At 38.0% G+C, this 23,403-nt stretch overlaps 1 protein-coding gene across 1 annotated transcript in view; it reads right to left on the reverse strand.

The window, feature by feature from the left end:
• The window catches only part of wu:fj29h11 (protein NO VEIN), an 83,270-nt gene that overhangs the window by 2,162 nt on the left and 57,705 nt on the right, over window positions 1–23,403 (reverse strand). The window contains exons 33-42 of the mRNA XM_039739173.1: window positions 20,880–21,006; window positions 20,406–20,480; window positions 18,930–19,118; window positions 15,449–15,714; window positions 9,835–9,980; window positions 8,126–8,213; window positions 7,165–7,276; window positions 4,994–5,131; window positions 3,769–3,954; window positions 1,203–1,350 (exon numbers count right to left, since the gene is read on the reverse strand). Of these exons, the coding sequence (XP_039595107.1) occupies window positions 1,203–1,350; window positions 3,769–3,954; window positions 4,994–5,131; window positions 7,165–7,276; window positions 8,126–8,213; window positions 9,835–9,980; window positions 15,449–15,714; window positions 18,930–19,118; window positions 20,406–20,480; window positions 20,880–21,006 (1,475 nt within the window). The remainder of the gene's footprint in view (window positions 1–1,202; window positions 1,351–3,768; window positions 3,955–4,993; window positions 5,132–7,164; window positions 7,277–8,125; window positions 8,214–9,834; window positions 9,981–15,448; window positions 15,715–18,929; window positions 19,119–20,405; window positions 20,481–20,879; window positions 21,007–23,403) is intronic.

Below are 23,403 nucleotides of genomic sequence, written 5' to 3' on the forward strand. Positions count from 1 at the left end.
GCTAAATGGTCCTTTAACTAGGAGACAGCGGGTGCGCTTTAGGCTTCCAGAGATGGGTGCTAGTCCCAGAAATAAATCCGGAATGTGCCCAGACATTGGCTTTCTCCTAAAAGCCACTCCACAGATCATGGAGTTGGGTGGACTAAAAGTCATGGTAGTTGGTTGTCAAGCTTGAGTGATTAGGCCACCTGATCCTTGGCAACCTTTTCAGTTTATCCAGGGCAATTCCAAGATACTCGTAGTCAAGGTGAGAGATATAATCCCTCCACCACTTATTGGGAATTTTCTGCTTGCCCCTGGTTTAACTCTGTAAGAGATGTCCAGAGACATCCTAATACATGCCTAACACACCTTAACTGTTTCTTCTTAATCTGGCAAAGCTACTGTTGTGCCACAATATTCACTCATATTACTGAGCAAGATGAGGCATTAGGGTCAGGAACAATGCCAGTCAGTTCTATGTTTCAAAATGTCCTAATTTTGTAATGTTTTATGAATATGGATTACTTATATAGCTTGTATAGCATGCTGGGTTTGTAGGTAGAAGTAAAGATTGTAAGAATTAATTCATTTCATTGCAAATAAAAGTGAAATCCAAATTAACCTCACAAAAGATTTTTTTTTCAGACTCTAATCCTATTTTCTTAGAAAGGGGGACTAAGCCCACCATTCCCAGCAGTTAGAACAAGAGACACAACCACTTACAGTACTGTACATATGGATAAATAAAAATTCTAGGAAACAGGTTTGGACACAGTGCCTGTTTGGCAGCAAAGAGAGATTGGACAGTGCTGATAGGCACATGATAACTTTGCTCTGTTTGTACTGGGACAGTGTGTGCTAACAATGGGAATAATGAGTTTGTTTTGTTCTAAAATGCACAATGCAGAAGCATTCAGTGGAACATCATGTGGCCCAGATATGCCTATTAAAATGCAGCCTTTCCTGGAGACGGTTCAATCTTTTCGCACATACTCAGGCTTGGCATCTGGCATAGATGGGCTCCCAAATTAGAAAGAAGCTCATCAAGTAATATCCTGTAATCCTGCATCATGCAGCACACTGTCAGGTGTTTTGCAGATTTAGGTTTCCTTTACTTCACCTGTACTATTATCATTGTTTGCCTCATGTTGTAAAAGGTTGTAAAAATGGCCAAGATGCATTAAAGCAGATATGCTTGTTTGTAGTTGTGGAATACTTACACTTTGGAAGCTTCTGATGTCAAGGTGGTACTGTTATCTGGTAAGGTTCGTATATCCATCTGACCTTCTGGGAGTGGATCAGTGGGATTATCCTTCAGATTGGGATTATCTGGCTTTGAAAGTGAAGACAGGCTGCTGGAGTTTTCGCCTAGATATAAAAGGATCAGATCTTTGTTAAGAATGTACCTTACTTTAAACACAAAATAAATTTAGAAACACAATTAATTAACCATACATAAATATTTATGAAGCTTGAATTTCAAGAACAATGCTGGACTTTTCATTTCACATCTTTGCTTAATACCTTAAAATCATGGGGTAAAAATAATAGACAATAAAAGGATATTGGGTTTATGAAAAGAACAGAAAAAACATTATGAGCGGAAACAAAAGACAAAAAAGAGCTTGTCATGGTCATTAATGTGCAGGCATTATAGTGTATACCTCACCTTGTACTTGGCAGGAAGTCTTTACTTCTTCTGCAGTCCCTTAGTTTAAAGTGTGATATTATTTGTATAATGCAACCTGACTACTGATTCTGATGTAAGAGACAGGTGTTTAAAAAGGTAAAAATAGGACTCAAAAGGGGAACTGAACAACTGAAACTAGAGAGAATGACAGAGATAAAGAGGTGGGGCGAGGGTTTGAGGGGGTGAAGAAGGAATGCTTAACTTTGTTAATCTGGTGAGAAGAGGCCCTGCCACCCCACTGATTACACAGTCTAGTGTCTGCTAGGGTGGACAGAAACATTCAAGTAGTTGATTTCTTTGATATATTTTATGTGTCTTTCATTCCTTCTGTGTATAGCCAGCCTCCTTTGGCTATTTTTTGTAATCTTGACTGCCTCAAAGTCAAATAAAAAAATGTAAATTTCCACAACTCTGTGGGCAGGCTAGGTTGCTAAAAGCTAGTATTAACACTCTGGATAGGTGAAGACTTTATTCTCTTTCCATGAAGGCTGGTCAAATAGGGGTGAGCTCACCTGCTCAGGTTCAGGCCTGCATTCCTGATGTGGTGCAGCATTTTTTTCCAATTCCAGCTATCACATGTGCTGTAAGCCAACAGGTTAATAACAGTAGGTAAAGCTAAAAACTGCACACACTAATAGTGGTTGTTCAGGATCATTTAAGGCAACACAAAAACACCACATATCTGTTCCATTTATCAAGCTGCTTTAGTGCTATGAGACTGGCGATACAAATGGGCAGCAGGGGGCGACACTAGAAGCTCTTTAATTCAAATTCCTTAAGTCTACTGTATAATATTCTGATGTATTTTGCAATTGTCCTAAAAGTGACATTCAAAAAAATTTCTGACTGGTTGCCTAGTTAAGTTGAGGTTCATGTCTTATGCCGGATGCTACCCTCCATGGCCCTGAAATGGATAAAATGGTCTGAAAATGCTACGTTATTGTTTTCCACCTGATTATAAAAGGCCTGGGATGTGCCTTTGTAGTGCACATGATATTAAAAGCACATCTGATTGTTTGGTCAGCGATCCAACAAGGCAAAGTCCAAAAATCTGAGTTTTAGTATAAGCAGGGGTTGTTACCAAAATCTACAATATCTAAGGAGACAAAGCCTGATACATTAATCTAAAGAAGAGTTATGAACACCAAGCTAATGATTATATACAGCCAAAAATTCACTTCTAACGCACAAGACAGTTTTATATTTATCCAGAATCCTGGACACTGAGAGGTCTAAGATGCCTCCAGGACCACCACCTTTAAGCAATGGATCAACCACATCATGGCAAAAAAACTACAAAATGGCAGGACCTAAGAAAAACAAAATGGCGTCAAGTCATGACAAATCCACACTATGATTAAATTACTTATGCTCAGAAACACTGGAATGGCACAAAAAACTAAGAATGTTAGTTGAAAAAGCTAGAGAAAAATATAAAATGCACAAAATCGTAAAACTAAGGGCACGGTTTCATATTATAATTTTGCCTATTCAATCACAATCTTGGGTGGAGAATGAGAGGACACCATTCATGGCAAGATCTTGTGCAGGATAGGAATCAACACTGGATGGGACAGCAGTCCATGCACATATTCACATTTATTAAAACACAGCCACTTTCGTCACCAATTAACCTAGCATAGAGATTTCTGGGATGCAGGAGAAAGCCAGATCCCAGATAAAACCTATGGAGTTTAGGGATAACTAAAACTAGATACTGATGAGGCCAGGACTTGAACCCAAGACCCTAAAGCAGTGAGGTTATTACCTACGATTGTTGTTTGTAGTACCAGGCTCATCTAGTTATAAAGGACAAATATGTAATATTCAATCATTTTCCTCAATAAATAAATGACCAAGTATAATATTTTGTCTCATTTGTTTAACTGGTTTCTCTTTATCTACTTTTAGGACTTGAGTGAAAATCTGATGATGTTTTAGGTCATATTTATGCTGAATTATAGAAAATTCTAAAAGGTTCACAAACTTTCAAGCACAACTATATATATACACCTGGAAATGTGGTAGTACCTGCCATTTTATAACTTAAAGTACCCAAATATTACACCCATCTATCATTCTAAACATCTCTGCACCTGAATGCTGTCGAAGGAGAGGCAGTCCACTGTGAGTTGCAGCAAACAATGGAGGACTTGGTTGTCTTGTCTCATCAAAAGTAGTTTTGCTGCCGTCATGCGTGGGGTGGTGAAGTTTTGATACACTGACAGAAGATGGTTCAGCAGGGGGTGGCCACATCTTCAACACAGAGTTGACCGATTCTCCTATAGGGAAGACACCAAATACTGTGTGCTGGATCTGTAAGCATAGCATATACTCCACACAATCCAGTCAGGTGAAAAAAACAAAACATTTGAATTTGGATTAAAAAAGGGTCAGCAATTAGTTTTATATGTGACTTGAAATGGGCTTTGCCCACAGATAGGTCATGGGAGATGCTCTACTCTAAACAAGGGGACATATCTCATAGGGAATGTACTTAAAATAAAAAAAAAGGTAAAAAAAGAAAGAAATGCTGCCAACTGAAGAACCTCTCCAAGTACCATGACAGGTAAATTGAGAACTCTGGGAGAAGTATGAACTATTTGTTTATAGTATATGGTTCTCGGGAGTTACTCTGTGAGGAGCAAGGTAAGGTAAGAGATGTAGGAGAACGCCAGGAGAATCCCCTTGAACAGCCTAGCGCCATGAATGGATTCCAGTGGGAAACAAGTAGGACTTTATTAGCTGAGAGCCATTAACGGTTTTAAACTCTTTAAAGTGAAGTATAGGCTTGTGAGTGTCAGTACACCTATGGCTGTCAAATGAAGTTCTAGTGGGATACTCCAGGACATTTCAAAATGCATCTAAACCTGGAAGTGACTGGGATTAAAGATGATAAGGATCATCATGGAGTGAGAATCAGGGTGAATAGGAGGGCCAAAATATTAAGCGCCTGTGGGGCAGCTGAGGTTCTCTTTTTATGTTGATTTTATATTTTGTATTTTCACTTCAGTCACTCATCCCTTATATGATTTTAATTTAATAAAACATTTTCTGGCCTCCCTTTTTTAGGCGACAGTGGTGCACATACATAGAAGTACACTCGTCTCAAAATTAAAAACATAAAACTTGCAGGCACTTCAACAAATATGCATATTAATTCTAGACGTGTCTGCTCAATTACAGTCAAATACAGATAAACAATCATCATTTTGATCTAAACAGCAAAAATATTGTTGTCTTCAGAATACTGTATGCAGGAAACTTATAAAATATTCCTACCAAGATCATGACTGCTTCCCTACAGGTTATTTTCTTTACCTGATGTCACAGCATTTGGTACACCATGAAATGACGACTTGGGCGGCCAGGACGTGAGACCCTTCTCCCCTGCTTCAGTGTTATCCATCACATTCTCCGTAGCAAAACAGTGAAGCATTTGTTCATCAAGGTGATGCACTTCAAAAAAATAAAAAAAATAAAAGGCAATGCCTATGTGTAACAGACTAACAGACTTCAAGCACAACTGTTAAAAATTAAAAGAAGAGAAACCTTTCTTCCGGGCATATAATGTTTAAGCAAAGGAAAGGGTACAAAGAAAACGGGGACGGCATCACATATGCTCCTGCATTCAATCATTCTGAAACCCTTCAATTCAGAGTCATGGTGGTCTGAAGACTATCCAAGGACCATCTGATAGAAGGGAAGACCCAACCGTGAAATGAGTACCCGTTGACAGACACACACACACAGACATCATTTCCACACTCACTTGTTCCTGAGACAATCAGAATTGTGAAGCAGCTTAACATAACACAAATGTGATGGGAACACCAGAATACCTATAGAAGAACCCACAAAAGGAACGTGTCAACATCAGGAACCTGGACTAAAAAACAGAAGCAATAGCCACTGTGCCACTAAGGAAACCCAATTGTGATGAATCTGGGATATTCTATTTGTCTTAGTTTTGGACTTTTAAAAAGCTATTTTTTTTGTTCTTCTGATCAGTGGCTGAAATGGAACAAAAAGAACTGATGGTACTCCCTGTTGTTTCAGCTTCTTCATCCTCTTCTACATATTTAATGTTATAGACACAGTGCCACCATCACAATTTCTTTAAACACCTTCCTCCCTGGAGGTTCAAAAGTGCACTGGAATACAGAAACTATTTCCGAGAACAGGTGGGGTGTTGTGTTGGGGTCCCTTTTCCCTTGGAGGGATGAGCGCTCATTTAGTACATTATTCGCCAGTACTCCTAACTGCAGAACAGGGAAGTGAATACCAGCCGACTTCAAGCACCGATGTAGATGATGCCATTTCGCTTCTTGTTTTGATATAGTAGCTGCCATTTTGTGTTGAACTTTGCACTGCCGCTGTCATGTTGTTTCATTAAACAATGTAAAATGACAATAACCTCAAATTCAAGGGGATTTATTATAAGCCATAACAAATTCTAACTGCTTAGATCAATCCCCAGGAGATAAATCTGTAAGAGATAGTACCCGTGGCCAGATTGCTGCCATGCTGCCAACCCATAACCAATTTTCTATAATTAAAGATCATTATATTTAAGATGTTATTAATTTACATGTTTTATTTCTCATATGATCAGCAGATAAGACAAACATCTGATGCAGCTTTGTTGACTAGTATAATTCTTATTTTGTTTCTTAAAACGGTCCTCTTAAGGTTAACATCAAAAGCCTTTTCACTTTCTTTTAATGCACCAAAAGAAAAGAAAATAACAATGTTAGCATAATGATCTTCCATTCTGCTTTTACAAACAAAGCCTGCTTTCTGCCAGTAATGAAAATGCTTGGCTCTCATCTGGGCTGCAGCTCAGCCTTCTTTTATGTTAAAATGTAGCTTTACTAATAAAGCAGCATTAGCATGCAGCACTTCCCTTGGGTGCATATGAGCTGCAAATTCACTAATTAGGAGGAAAAAAGAGGAAACTGTGACTCTGCCTAACAGGAAAAAAAAGGGGCACTCAAAACTTAAGAGTGAACAGTTTTAATATTTACCAATACTACCTTACCTAAAGGAATACATGATTGTAAACTATGGAAAATAAGCCAGAACACACAATCTGAAAATCTGAGTTAAATAAACAAAGCAGAACCCCAATCATCTAACTTAAAGAAGACTGAAGAGCAGAAATGTGGGAGGAAGCTGAGATACCCAGGGGAATCCCCAGGTAGAACATGGCAACTCTTTACGGACACTGATTCCAACCCATGATCCTTGTGTTGTGAGGAAGCACATTGTAAAGCTAAATTAAGTATAAGTCAGTGATACTACACCATTGTGAGTCCTCTTTGTGACATTCCACAACACGGTTTTCGTTAAAGAGAACAGGCAATGCTGTCTTTACAACTAAAAGGTGCTAAGAAAGTCTCCCTGATACCTCCAAGAATAAGGACATAACCGTTTCATAATGGAACTGCACTCATTTAATCTCTGAAAGCAAACCAAGATTGGAGGCCTACCTTTGGGCTCAGGCATCATCTCTTTGGGTTCTGGCACCTCCCATTTTTCTACAGTCTCTGGAAGCTCCTTAATGTCCTCTTTGCACAAGAAACGTTTCAAAGCAGCTTGGTCCTGAAAAAGGAAAATCCAGTTTGAGACACACAAAGAGCAATAATAATAATAATACATTTTATTGATATAGCGCCTTTTACATGCAATATAGTGTGTATATTCACAAAAAGAAAACACATAAACCTACGAGAAAAAAATAGAGCAAGTCGATCTAATCTGACAAACTCGAGGCCTGAAGTCACCTAAACGTAGACCACCTTAATCCAGTTATGCTCTGTGGCCACTTTACTAGGTTCACATACTAGTAAGAGGTACAACATCCTTCTGCTTCCTAGACAGCGTAAATTCTTTCTCTTCAATACATTCTGAGAACATTCCTTACTTTTTGGTTCACGCTGACACAGAACAAAAGACACAAAAGCTCTTAGTTTTTTCCAAACCTTGGATAAAAAGAAATCTGCCACCCTGATATTTCAAGTGTAGTGCCAATGACATCAAGCGCCATTACCATTACCTCTGAAAATGTACCCCTGGCAACCAGCAGTTGTGTCTTGATGTAAGGATGCCTGAAATATGGGTGCCCACAAACAAAACAACATTATGTTGCGGTATCCCTAAATAATAATGATAATAATTAAAATATATACTTAATTTCAGAGACAATAAATGGCCAAAACAACCAGTCCCCAATGTTAAACAGCCTTTACAGAAGCAAAGAACCTTCTGACTAGTAATGATGAACTGCTAACCACTGCGATGGCAAATGCAAACTTGTGACACAGCACTGGCAAGAAATACACATGGTATAAAGTCATCTCCTTCCTGCAGCAGTAATAAACTCCACACTGCTTTTATCTTGTGCATGGCCATCTGGTATTTTATGAAAGACAGAACCAAATTATAACTCACGTCCAGGTAAGACATCAACATCTGTAGGAATCGTTCCAGCTCCTTTTCACAGTCCTTATCTTCTGAGCTAAACATCTTCACCAGTTCCCTGGAATAACAAGAGAAAAGAAAGAATTTATAAAAATGAAAACCATGAAATCTGCATGACGGCAGTCAGAAATCAAGTTGTTCTGTGTCCTTGAGCAGTTCAGTGATTGGGCCAAGGAGTGGGGTGAGAATGGGGCTCTAGGATAAAAGGAGAGTTCAACTTAGTCTTAAGATTATGCTATGCTCACCATCATTTAGCAAGTGTAAAGGGAAGCAGGATTGCAGTGGGAGCTGCAAGATGGTATTCATTTCAGGAAAGATGCAGCCACATAGCTGAGATGCAAAATTAAATGATTCTTGGCAGGAGAATGTAATGTAAAAGTCCAGTAAATCTCCATGCTGCTAATTACTAGCAGTACTCTGTTGTAGTGGGCCAGGCAGCCACAAAGATTAGGTGGGATGGAAATCATTGAGTTGTGCAAGATAATTTGGCAGGCTAACAACGTTGTTCATGAACAAGTGGGATAGGGAAGCAACTTTAGCTTAAAGTAAGTAAATCTTCCCCCTTATTATAATACATACAAATGGCTTTGAAAGTGATCTCATTATGTCTTCTCTCAGACTTCGCCAGGGCAAGAGTTCACTCAGCTTATTCTGTGTAAGGTGCAATGAAAAACAAGGAGAACAACACTCCTGGAGAGCGACATAACATCCCACATCTACACCAATGGATTGCAATGCCTTTGTGTATTTTTAACAATTACCAGCATACTTTATTTTTTAAATTTCTTTTTTCAACTACATTTAATGGCAGTGCAAATGATATAATTGTGTTGAAGTCAACAAGAGCTACTTAGAAGAGTGCATTAATGAAGAGGATAAGTACATATTTTATGAATAAAAATCATTTAAAAAAGAAAACAATACTCATATAAATAAACTTAAGGCATGTATGTCTATTTAGATATTCATGGTATGGACACATAGATATTATTAATTAGCAATACCATTACTAAAACCCTTTCCTATTCCTATTACTCTTTCTATTCTTATCAGTGAATATTTAAGTTAACTTAAAACTTCTGTCTTCCTTATAACTCAGTATGGGAAAAAGCAGATTCCAAAAATAAAACAAATACATCAGTCTCTGCTGAAATTTTCCAGTTGTGCAATGTAAATTGGCATGCTAGCAATGTTGTTCATAAAACAGGGTGACAGAGGTCCCTGTAGGGACTTCATTTGTTTAAGGTTTCCCATAATAGGGCAGAATTTTGGCTGTAAAACGCCAATGCCAGTTCTCCAGTATAATGGATTGAGCCCCACAGACACGTACTGGGGTGCTGCTAGAGGAAGTTCTTAATGAAAGAATGGCTCCAGGAGTTTGCAAAAGCCTTTCTGGCCCAAGGAATGATGTTTAGGGTTCTCCTAGTTAATGTTTTTGTTAAGGCCAGGAGACCCTTTCTGGTCCATTGGCCAATGCAATGGCTCAACATGTGGGTCTCCATCTCCCCGTACTCTTGGCAATTTACCGTTTTGGTATAAATAATGCTTTTTCAAAAATACTTTGGCTTTCTTTTGGGTTTAAGGGTCAGGCCACAGCAGGGATGTCAAATAGGGTGTTCCCCCAGAAGAGCTGTCAGAGAATGTGGGATTATTCTAAATGTATGACTGTTTGTTATTACCTGCAAATTTCTAAGCGTGCATTAAGATGATCTTTCTGAATATACAACTCCTTGTTATCTTTCAAAAGGCAGATCACATCTTCCTTCTCAATCAAAGGTTCCATATTGGATAGCCTCAGCTCATACAAGATGTAAAGTTTGCCAACCTGAAAAAACAAATTTGAGGAGAAATTAAGTCGTGGCCTTGAAGCCTTTGTAAATCTTTTTTCAGACCACACTTTTTTTGTTTTTACCCAATTCCTGTGCTAGTCATACATAAGCATACTAATTGAATTCATTATATGTCTGTATATTGTAGCACCCTTCACAAGAGTTTGGTTCAGAGCATTAAAATAGCGTAAGTGTAAACTTTAATAACCGTATATTGGACTAAGTGAATTATAAAACAGATAGGTGAACTGGTAAATTTACACAGTCCTAGGGGAGGCTAAAGACACTTTTCGGATGCTGAACTTCATACTGAAACACCTGTTCACACAGGCCATGGATATTCCTTGATCTCAGTCCAAAGAGTAGAAATCTATGAGAAGCAAATGGCAAAAACCAACCTACAGGAATACTGCAATGAAGAAACCTGTTAGCGCCAATGATATTCCTTTTACAAATGTATTAGTCTTTGATTTAAATGATCGACCTGCCACTATTTGAAAGATCTCATTACATTCACAATTTCAATCATAGCTGAAGATTTAAAACATTGAATGTATTTTTTCAGCTGCTGGTGGGTTTGTTTGTATTTCACTGGACATCATCCAGATTGTTTGTCATTTTCTCTCTGGTGGTACTTACCCTCACTGCTATTGCAATCAAGTTTCTACTACAGATATCAATTAAACTAAAAAAAATAAACAAAACAATGTAAACCTTTTTATAATTAATAGAAAAAATGCTAACGCACCCTCACTGTAACACCGCCACTCCCTTCCAGTCCACCAACAGCCCTGCCACATTCTAAGTTCAAGACATGTTACAACTTTCAAAGTAACGCTCAAAGCGACTGAAGACAGGAGAGCAGCACCGACTCTACCCAATGAGAAGAAACATTTGAGTGATTCTAAAGTTTAAAAAAGTGTGGCGACTGGCAATAGGCAACAGAGCCTAGACCAGCTGTATCATTTGTGTACACTTGTCAACATATGGACTACATGATCATCACCATAGAAAGCTCTAGAAGGGACACACTGAAAAATGAAGGACTTCCAAACAGGAATCAAACCAGAACTTTTCTAGTGAGAGGCTACAGGAAGTTGAGAAGTGACTATCCCAAACGCAAAAAGTTTCTGTTGGAAAATAGAAAGATAAAAGGAAAAGGGATCTTACGTTTTTAACCATTCTTGACCTGAGTCAATTTAGCTCATGTGAAATTCCAAAAAAGTGTCCCCAGGAGCAATTTAATTTTATAAGCATCATCGCACCATCACGACGTGTGTGTTTCCATTGGGCACAGTGATTAAGAATGTTAAAGACTGCCACTGCTGTTTAAAACTACCAAGTTGATCCCTTTTTGGGTTTGTGAAAATTGCTCCCAGCCTTGCAGATTAACCCCGCCGGTACCAGCAGCTGCTCACTTGCTTTATTCCGGCTGCTTTTGTACCTCATGGCTCAAGCTTTAGTTTGTTTAAAGCTTTGGCTAGTTTATGTGTGCCTCCTGCTTTTCACAGCGAAACACTCCTCTTTTTTAATACGTTTTCAAGTCAATTGGGACCGAATGGATTTAGACAAGAGGTCACAGCTTCCTTTGCAAATATGATTTGTTCAGCTCTGACATTGTCTGGGATGCTCAGTGCCGATCTTATAAAATGATATTTCTCTCATTGTTAAATAAATCAAAATAAACATGCTCAAACCAATGTCAATCCATTAAATGTGCTGAAATATAAGATGTGGAGCTGAATTCTGCGTTTATTAGTGTGTCATAAAACGAACTTATGACTAAGCTCTGAGCCCTAGTAACACTGGACATGCTGGACGGCTGAAATACGGTCACAATTTACTCAGCCTGCTTCACCTAGAGCTGTAGATGACATTCAACTTGAAGAGGGGCCACTAGAGGTCTAGAAATCAATCAAGAAGAGCAAGAAAGTCTAGTGAAGCCTTTACTATTATTATTATTAATCAAAGACTTACACAAAGCTTCACTCAGCGTTATCATCTTACAAATCCAGGGCCCACTTGAAACGATTCCCAATAAAACAGTATCACGTCAGTTATCTTTGCTCACCACGATTTAGAAAAAAATCAATCCCAACATCACATTTAAATTATACATTACAAACACCAAAAAATGGCCACAAACGACAGAAACACAAATTAACAACAAATAAATGGCAAAAGCTTCTTATGTGTTTTTGACAGTTTCTTACGGAAAATGATATCTTGGTTGGCATAACTGCCAAAGTAAACACAACACTGTACTGGTACTGGGAGAACCGCACTGTTACATATGAAATACAGACCAGTATTCCCTACCTAGCTTAATAGCTACAAGACTAAGGTAACATATGCTGTGGCTGCACATCCCACCTTTTTCTAAGCGAGTCTTAAGCTACCTGTGCTCCTCTTTGATAAACCCGAGTTCAACTGTCTTTATTAATCCTATGAGAAATACGTCTTTTAACTACGAGACATCCAGCGTTCAATCGTCACCTTTCTGTTACACCAAGTAACCCACCTCTTCTTAGTAATCCCACTGGCTTTTAAACTGTGACGGGTCATCTCTATACCACGGTGTCCTCACTAGCACAAAAAGCCACAAACAACCTACATCTCACAGCTGCTCTTTCATTATTCATCTATTACAATTACTCAAATGTATTGCTATATTTAATCACACAATGAAAATAAGCAGAAGTAAAACGTACAACAGAAAATGAGCATGTTGAATCAACGGCACAGCCTTTAGAGACTCAGGCCTTCTGTCCAATTTAATGTTAAATGTCCAATAGGGCTAAGTCCGAGAGCAGAGTAAATCTGGACGTACAACAGTGGAAAGAAAGCCGCTGTTAGAATCTTTGAGGAAGTGTACAGAATGCTTTGATTGTGCCATAAATATACTATATATGTCATATACCATAACCTTTGCTTTTAGACTACAGTGTTTTAGGGCTCCTTAGTTTTCAATGACGTTATACATTAGTTTGTTAAGTTCCTGACTCTAATTCAGAGAGTAAATCCAAGCAGATGTCGATGAACAAGAGAAACCAAAGCACACTGAGATGTCAGTCTACCACGACACCATCACATACACACCCTTGCTCATTCACGCACGACCACTAAAGTTTACTTGTTTGACTTTACAATATGGAAAAAAATCTTTAGTACTGGAGTGTGAGAAAGACCCAGACAGACAAAGAAGCAAACTGCACACAGGCAATGATTGGGCTGAGAGTCAAACCCCAGAGCGGTGAGGCAACAGCTAAGCGTTGTGTCACACTGCTGCCAGATATATAAAAGTACAAAAGGAAAACAAAGGAATTCATCCATTAACAAACAGGAGTGCACTTGCTCATTCTCCAAACACCCCAAGGGTGAGGATAATCATAATGCACTTGATAATAGAGTAACAGGCAAATTCAGGCCAGGCCTGAAATGAATAGCCAGTCACCTCCATTTTGGCTCAGCATTTTTAACAGCTATCTGTGTTTAAATAATCAATCTGTCTAACTTAGCTGCAGTACCATCTTAAATTCAATATTGTTGGCTTCCAGCTATTAGCCAAATGTTATTGAGTGAAGTACCCCTGTGGAATTTAAACAATCTTATTTAAAGCATCAATAACTAACAAACATCTGAGAACACAACTCTTGGGCACCGTGCCAGGGTGTGCTTCATGAAGAGTTTCTTTTTAAAATCAAAGCTTAATTAAAAGAGTGGGATTTTTTGGGGTTTTTTTTTTTTTTGCAAATCAGAAACCTACAGGCAACAAACATTCTCCAAACGAAATGCTGCAAACAGACATCTGGTGGTCCACAAAAGGTCAGGATGTAGAATTTCTGCCCATTGGCACACAATGAATACAATGTAACTGAAGCCTCTCCAAACTCCAACTCTACAGGATATTTAACTATTAGCAGACTTAATAAATTAGGAATAGAACCATTAGATTAACACCAGGACACAGAAAACAGAGAGTAATTAGTGGATCACAGGCAGGTGACTCGCTGTACAGCACTTTTTCAGTTTCTGTCACAGTGCTTATACAAGGGTGGCCCAGAAAGTTTTATACTGCAGTTTTTTGCTGTCAATAATTCATTATAACATCGTACCAGAATGTTCATATTATAAATTAATGGACCTGCCATACTCCTCAAATCCTAGTTAATTTCCATTCGTAAATAAGTTTGTTTCTATCAAACCTAACAGCCTTACAGCAGCGACAAACAGCAGCACGTATCCTCTTCTTACAGCAGTCTGACTTCAGTGGCTTTGTTTTCATTCTTCAACATTTCCCTACAGATGGCAGCCTTCAAAGGACATTGGGCTGTGGGGAGGACGGGAAGAAAAGTTCACCTGAGTTTTGGGACGGACTCCTGTGTTTTCAGACTTGTGTGCAGTTGTGTGCTGTTGCAATAAATGAGACTTTCAGCAACACTGATGAAAGGTAGAACTCTTCTTAAATGCTTCCGTTACGTTTTAAGAGCTTGAATGTACAGATATGACTTAAAAGTTACATAATGACTACAGAAATCACTCCCTCTGCACACCAAAAACTGTGGCTATAACATTTCTGAGGAAGGATTAATCTTAAACAACTTCATCCTGAGGACATGCGATTCCACTGACTATCTTTTGGTTCTCCTGTTCAAACTACTGGATGCAGACTTTATCCCCGTGACAATCTGTAAAAATAAGTTACATAACAAGCCTGAACACACTGCTACCAACACAAGATGAAAGGTTTACTTTGTGGAATCCAAAGTATGCACTGTTCAATAAAATAAGGCATCCATGATGTAGCTTCCAGTTTTTCCTTTGGACGCCGACAGCTCATGCTTTTCATTAGCACAATAAAGAAACATTGGAGGGACTGCTGTTGTTGGCTGAACAAAGCGAGATGTGTCAATGGCTTCCACTTGGCGTTTCTCACAGCTTGCAATTTGTGAAGCCCAATGACTAACAGCGCTTTAATCAGTTGCACTGCCTGTGTGTACTGAGCAAACCACTGAATCTGCCTGCTCTCCAACTGCAAAGGGCACACGTGACTAGCTGTAATGCACCCCAATATTGTTTGGCAGCATGGATTAGTATTATATAAAGATAACAGTAATAATTATAATTATATTGTCATCTCTCCGAGATACAGAAATTCAGCCAAATCCGTATGAAATTACAATCCATCTCCACTATGTTTTACTGGTGGTAAAGGCAGTTGGTGTTAAGAGGATAGAAGAAATCACAATAACGGAAATCTGGACAGAACTCAGAATTGCTCTGCCAGTAGGGTATTATCAGAAGAACGGAATCATTTTACTGAATTAGTAGGAAGCTTATCAAGTTGTGTGCAGATTTAGGTAAAATGACAAACTAAAGACAAAATCCCAGCTAAAACAGAGCAAAAGAACTGACTGGAAGAAACATGTGTCCACATTTTTAGGGGGCAGAAGGCCTTTCATACCTGTCCAAAAGAAAGTGACTTGATGGCTTCTGAGATGTTTCTCTCTTCTAATTCTTGGTAGACAGCTGCATGATTGTATAAAAATTTCTGGATGTATGGAACAAGTTGGCGGACAAGGTGTTGCATTGCTGGGCACGGCCTGTAGTTTTCTGTCTGGGCTTGCATTATGATGCACTGGGAAAGCTTTTTCACGCCACAAATCTCCAGGAAAAGGGCTCTGTCCTTCTCCTCAAAAGTGAATTGATTTTCCTTCAACACCTGCTTCCCTGTAGAATGAAATGGGTGGAAAATGTTGAACTTGTCCAAAAAATAGACTGCTATAAATAGCTTTGTTTAAGACTTTAATACATTTCACATACAAGAGGAGAGTATTCTGACTTTCAAGTTTATTTAGTTGGCTAATATCTAAGTTGTTCCGATAGCTCACACCGTCTATATCTGAAAGCTGTCTGGGTCTCCGCTTCAACTACATGTCCCAGTGGTTTAAGATTACTTTTCCCACTGTGCTTCAGGATTTAAATTCTTACAGATCCCCGTGACCCTGTAGTTAAGATATAGCGGGTTGGATAGATGGATGGACGAACTTCTCCTTAGTCTCCACTAGGTGTCCCACATTTACGTAACCTTCTCAAACCCAATTAATTAAATTCAGGATTATATGGGTGGGCAAATGGGACCAAAGCTTATCCTGCCAGAAGTTGGAGAAAGACAGGAAACAGACTTGGAATAAGTGCTAGTTCATCATAGTCCCTAGTCAAGCACCAAATCACATGGAAGCAATTTACAATCAATTTCTAGTCAATCAAACACACATAACTTTGCAGTCTGACTTGTTTTTTGTGACAAGACATTGTCGTATGAGAAAAATGACAAAAGTGTAGAGCAGCAATCAGTGGCATAAAGTGTTATGGAGCAATAAGTCCAAATGTAAAATATTTGATTCATAAAGTCATCAGGATGACAAAAGAATTGGGAAGTAGTACTGTACATGGATGCCTGGCTGCAGCTTACTGTGAAGCGCAGTGGTGGATCAGGGATGGTCTGGGGTGCATTTCAGAGAAGTGTAGGTAATCTGAGCAAAATCAGTGGAATGGCCAAATTTTGAGTTACCATGTTGTAATTATGGCTAAAAAAGACTTAACAGTAAAAACTATTTTGTCAGCATGATAGCAACCCCAAACTCTCCATGAGCATATTCGATAAGGAATGGATGAATGTACTAAAAAGCAAGATACCAAGCTCTCTAGCAATTTTCTGACTACATTTTTAAATCATGTTTTAAGATTTATATATACAAACTTAAAGCATATTTAAAATCAATTGAATAAATTATCTGTTGTTGTGACTTTTAATTGTGAAGCTCTTTGTGAATCTCTCTTAAAACATGCTATATAACATTTATTATTAGCATTATTATTAAATATGCTTTTGTAATCAGAATGCAAAACATACAGCACACTTACAGCTGACACATAACTAATGCATGAAATTAAAAAACTGGAAAAGATAATAATTTTGTTTAAACTGTAAAATGTGTACTCTTTCTAACAACCCAAAAAAAAAAAAAAACAATCTTAGTGTGATGGCCTTCATCCCATATGTTTCACTCGCTCTGACTTATAGCTCTCTTCAATCATGCTGAGGAGCACTACAAAATAAGATGAATGTGGACTGAAAAAAAATAGAAATATCCATTAATCAGCTGTTAGTGAGTGCATGCAGAAGGCATAAAAGGCAGGCAGAGGAACAAACAAACAAACAAACAAACAAACAAGAGCACAACACATGCACTTTAAAGCTGATGGACACAGACATGGAAATCCTGAGATAACCATGCAACATGGCACTCTTTTCACAATAATACATTAAGTGTTTGAAATGAACACACAGAAAGCACAAGAATTTTAAATGGCACATTGACAAATTAAATGGACTTTCAGACAAAACAAAGAACATAAATACTGCAAGGAAGTAAGAAAATGGTAAAGCAGCTGACAGACTTAGGTAATTTTTTTCTAGTAAATTATGCTACTAATGCTGTTGAAAGCTGGCGGAATTAAGAATATTATGACATCAAAAGGGGCCTGGGACATTGTGCATGGTCCTCAACCCATATATTAATGCATTGTCCCTATCAGCACCCAACCTTCATACTTGTACGCGTGTTGAGTTCTTACTGATATTATGTATCTAATGTACCTTTCTCTTATTTTTGATTGGTTTAAATGTGATTTTAATACCATTCTGCCTCATCAACTTGAGAAAAAAAGTTCAAGGTTTGAATCTTGATGCTCCTGCAGTCTCCTGGATGATGGACGACCTGACCAACAGAAAGCAGTTTGAGAAGCTTAGGGTCTTTGTGTCAGCAAGACAAAAGAACTGGTGGTGGACTTCTGACATGCCAAGAAGCCTTTGAGACTGGTCACCATTCAGGGGAAGGACATGAAAGTGGTGCAGAGCTAACTAGGGGTTCAAATAAACAAGAAACTGGACTGGTCTCACAACACAGTGGCGCTGTATAAGAAAGGCAAGAGTAGACTGAACTTGCTAAGGAGACTCTCTTTTGATGTGTGCAGCAAGCTGCCCGAAATGTTCTAGGAGTCCAAAGTAGCCAGTGTGGTGTTTGACACTGCAGTCTCCTAGGGGAGCAACTAGAACAAATAAAAAGTCCAATGCCTGAATAAACTTATCAAGAAAGTCTGCACCATCATGGGGCCAATCCTGGACACACTGGAAGCTGTTGTGGAAAAGAGAATGATGGCAAAACTGGATGACATCATGAAAAATCCCCTCCGTCCCATCCAAGAGGTGCTCTTTTAGAGCAGTTTTGGCCACAGGCTCATTCCACCACAGTGTGCTAAGAAGCGTCTCCAGATTTCTTTTCTCCCTTCTGCTATCAATCAATTCATTGCTTCTACCTGATGTACTCATTAAGTTTAGTTTTAATTTATTTATGTATTGATTGATTGGATTTATTATCTGTCCTGTGGGTCTGTATTCTTGTTTATGTTTCTGCTGCTGTATGCATTTGAATTTTCCCATGTGATTAATAAAGTTTATCCAATCTAATTGATCAATGATATGGAAATGTTGAGCCCAATATTAAAAATATTTTAATATGCATGAGAAACTTACTTGCCTACAGGAAGCCTAATTGAAAAAAGCTTTCAGATTAACAGTGCAGCTTACTAAATTTAAACTGCACATTGGGGATTAAAAGACAAAGACGTGCAGTTTTCAAACACACACAGAGATGCAATGTTAAAAGGCTGGTGTAACATGAGTGTCCTATTTAACACAAAGTTATTGAGTATGTGAGAGTAAACACCGTAGCTAACACACTTCTGATGAGCCACTCCTGATGTTTCGACAAATACCACAATTCAAAGTTATTCATAAAACTGATCTTTATTACTTGAAATTGCCTCAAGTCTTCATCAAGTACAAATCAAGCAGACTGCCAGGCAGTTCTATTTTGTACCTTGTTTCAAGGCGCTCTTGGCTTTGAGGGAATACTTCAAATCAGCGGGTGGCAGATTAAGCAGGCACACTTGGCCGCTCTGTTTAAAAATCCATTCCAGGTCCTTCTTGTCAGGAATCAAAGGCTGTCGTGCTAGTGAAACCCAGCAATTTCCTTTGGTGGGGAAAACATTCTTATCTTTCAGCATTTCTGAATAGCAGAATAAAAGAAAGGCAAAAAATCATAAAGGCAAATGTAAAGGAGCAAAAAATTAGAATTAGATAAATGAAAACAAAGTAGGTACAGTAGTAGTTTTTGGAAAAAAAAATCCAAAATGGAGGAGATTCGAAACACTACTCATGAATGGCTACTGTGGCTAGTGGGCTTAACTCCAAACAATTTCTTAATTCCTTCCATTGACTGATCTTTATCTCAAACTACCTGGCATGTTTCGCCCCTCTGCACACTGAATATTTCCACAGATATGGGGCTTTTGTTTTTATACAAATCAGACGTTCATTTTTTTCCATTATGGCACAGACGTCCATTTCATGTACACTTTTCTGGTAATTCATAGTTTAACTACTTGTTAAAATTAATTAAATTCTTCTTTTTTACCCATCAGCCAATTGACAATGAAGATATTTAAATAAGCAACAGTGGAGCAACAAATAAATAAATAAATATTACTTATGTGTCAACAATTTAGTAAAGTAACGGTTTTAATGATGTATTTTGAAGGATGTCAGAGATAAAAATAAACCTTGGCGGGCACAGTAATTAGAGTTAGTTGGATTGGTGTAGTAGACTAATGTTATATTTTCTGTTGCAATTTATCACTGATAAATAAATAACATTTTTTACAGGTATCAACATCTATGCTGCAGTGCTAAGGCTTGTGGTGCAACATCTGTTGAAACGTAAAAGTAAAGCCTTTTATTGGTACTAGCATAGTAGAATGCAAGCCAGTTTCAAGAGATGCCACACTGTAAACACTGGCACTGCTGCTAAGATTCCTATACCAAATGCTCAGTTAAAATTTAAGTCAAGCGCCTGGATTAAATTTTGATTTTCATAATGTTTTACAGGCAATGAATGCTTAACATGAAACATGTAATTCTGAAACATTGTCAATAAAATCAAGTGCTTTGGCCCACTACACACTAAGGCTATCTCTCCATCTCCAAGTGATGGGCGCAATTGAAAGCTGACCTATTGTGGATTTAAAAAATTCAGTGGAACATATTTTTTACAATTTATATCAAAACAACTCTTTTATTATACTGTATCTATGACTGTCCAAAGTGAATATCAAGGTGCTAGAAAACTATAGGCAGGCAACATGACTTGTTCAGGGTCACACAGTAAGCTAGAGCAGGAACTGAATCAGTAACCTTATGGTTCACAGCTTAAATAATTAAGAAGCTTCTAGATTTACTGGAGATAGCAGACTCTTAAAATAAATGAATAAGAAAAAAGAAAAAAAAAAGGACCAACCTTTAAGAGACTGACGATAGTTAACGTCAACCTGAGTCTCAATATCATTATCAACATGGATTTTGCACTTTTTGGCTGTAAATATAAAGTAAACATAATTCCTATTAAACTTTGAACTTTTCTTAATCAATCACAATCAAATATAAATATATCTTCTTTTGCACTGTTCTAACCACAACTGCAATTTATCTGACACAAGCAAGCCTGCTGAGCTGGCAGACATATGCATGTGTACAGCACAGCCAATCAACACCAGCTTTGGAGGAAAAGCCAAGTTACAGGACTCTGCGTGCACACGTACTGTACAAGCATACTAAATGCATTACTCCAAAAGCAAAATGCTTCTACGCCATAAGATAAAGGACTGAAATACTTGAGATTTTATAGTAATTTTCACTTTGAGAAATCTTTTTGTATTTGTATCAATTCTGTGCTCAAACACGTAGATGAAACTTCTGATGCATCTAAACTCACCCAAAATTGCGTAGATGGCAGAAACATCCTGAAGAAGTTCTTTGGGGGGTAAAGGCCATTCAGCACAAATGACTTCAAGGAGATCAACATATTGCTTCATAGAAGGGATTTTATCAATATTTAATGACTGAACAAAATAAAAATTTGAGCTTAATGTTAGAGAAATCACTGAACAAACTGTTCCTTTTATAGTAATTCAAGTACACAATTTACAAAATTAAACACAATAAACTCCTTACTTTTTAAAGGAAACATCAACTGATTTTATTAATGTCCAAGCACTTAATACATTTTTAAAAGAGCAGGCAAACTAAATGCATTATTTCTCAAAACATTTTCATTAATTCACCTCTCAACCAACATATCCATCTTATTTATATTTTGAATTTGTACTTCCATTTTAAAGGTGTATGTGTTGAAAGTCAAAAGTTAAGACTTTGAGAACAACAGATGAACTAATGGATCCCAACTTTATATATCCTGCTACTGACTGTCTCAAGAAAGTACTTTGATCACAATTCCTGACTGCAATTGCATTTGAAACAAGGAACATCTATTCACCTGCACCTCCAAATTCATGAGAAAAGTAGGAAATAAATGACCAGTCCTGCCCTTAAAACTGGCTTAATAATAATTCTTTATTTATTTGTCACATGCATAGTTATGCAGGACAACACGCAGTGAAGTGCACCTTTTTCGCATACCCCTTGGGGTCAGAGAACATGGTCAGCCATTGTACAGCGAGCGCCCCTGGAGCAATTGAAGGTTAAGGCTTTGCTCAAGGACCCAGCAGAGTAGCACCTCTTTTGGCAGTGACAGGGATTCGAACCGGCAACCTTTGGGATGCCAGCGCAGATCCTTAGCCTCAGAGCCACCACTCGAGTACAGAGTGACATGTGTGAGGAAATGCAATCCTTTGGCGAAAAGTAGAAAGGTTAGAGGTAAATGATCACTAGATAGCTAGCCAGCTACTCTGATAGATAGCACATCCTCCAACAGCATTCTCCCTTTTGCTTTGTAACTTTTAGAATATTAACGATTGCTCATTTCAACTGTTCATATTGCTGTTTATATATTTACTTTAAATATCAGGACACTCTGTAGCATTTGAAGCACTGTTTCATTTTCATTTTCACTAAACTTTAAAAAAAAAAAAAATAATGAAGATTAAAAATTTTTTTCTGAAACTCCAGTAGTTGCATCCTGCGTCTACTAACACAGAAACACAAGTACAAAAGTCAATTTAAACCATGGCACTCGCCCACCATCTGCATGAGCCCTCCTTACTCTGCGGAAATCCCATGCCAGCCTTCTTGAGAGTTCTACCCCAATCCAGAAATAGAAGCATTCTTTCTACAAATTCACTTCTCATTTTTATGAGTAATCCAAGCGTAGCAAAGTGAACAGATTATAAAGAGAGCGGAGTCTATACAATGATTTTGAGAACGTGACAGTTGAGTGCCAGGAAGAGCGTGTGTGTGTGTGTGTGTGTGTGTGTGTGTTGTGTTGCTTGCCCATTTTAAGTGAATCAAGCAGGGTGATTACATTTACGAGAATCTATATGGAATGCTGATGTGAGAAAAGTATTAAACATTCTTTAAAAAAATACACTGGTGGTATATACTTCGTATCTACTAGGTGTCGGCACTATTAGATAAGCACTGTAGATATCAAAGGTGCACAAGAATGGTGACTATTTACACTAGCAAACAGTATATACAGATGCTATTAAAGGCATCAAACTTAATTCATAATTGTTACAACTGCAAGGTTATCTCTGCAACCCTAACTTGGAAAAGCGGGTTTGAAAATGGACAGATGACTATAATCAATATCATTTATGTACTTATGTATGCCAAGCAGAAGCTGGGCTGTCTCATGGCATTGGAACCCCTACATGTTTTGTTTGGAGTTATTTTTTGTTTTTTCTGTCCTCCCTGGCCATCGGACTTTATTCTTTGTAAATTATTATTCCCTAATTTTTATATTTTTTCTTTCTTCATCTTGTAAAGCACTTTAAGCTACACTATTTGTATGAAAATGTGCTATACAAATAAATGATGTCGTTGATGTAGTTACTTGCATACAGACACATATGAAATTAGTATGTATGCTTTTTGAAAGAAAAACGACCTTCGACATGTGGTGACATAATCTTCCATAGTCAGGAACATGAGAAGAGTCTAACGTTTCCAGAAATACTGGCAATGTCTTAATACTTGTGTTAAGCAGCAGGTGTACACAACACAGACTACAATGCGGAGTGAAGAACAGTGCAAGAATCTCAAGCAGGCATGCAAGAGAGTGTTCATCTGTACGTAATGTAAATGAGACACACATCTGAAAACTAATTCAAACTGAGAAATAGTGAATAATGCAACATGCAGAAGCTCTGCACAAGGCTGTCTTGGTGGAGTTAAGTCAGGATGTGGCACCCTGTATGGGAAATTTTTACAATCGGTAAATTACATTTGCTTCCACTATAAACTATAGAAATAGTAATTAACAAACCCATTGAGATTAC

The sequence above is a fragment of the Polypterus senegalus genome, chromosome 17 (assembly GCF_016835505.1).
Source record: "Polypterus senegalus isolate Bchr_013 chromosome 17, ASM1683550v1, whole genome shotgun sequence".
Taxonomy (NCBI): Eukaryota; Metazoa; Chordata; class Cladistia; order Polypteriformes; family Polypteridae; genus Polypterus; species Polypterus senegalus.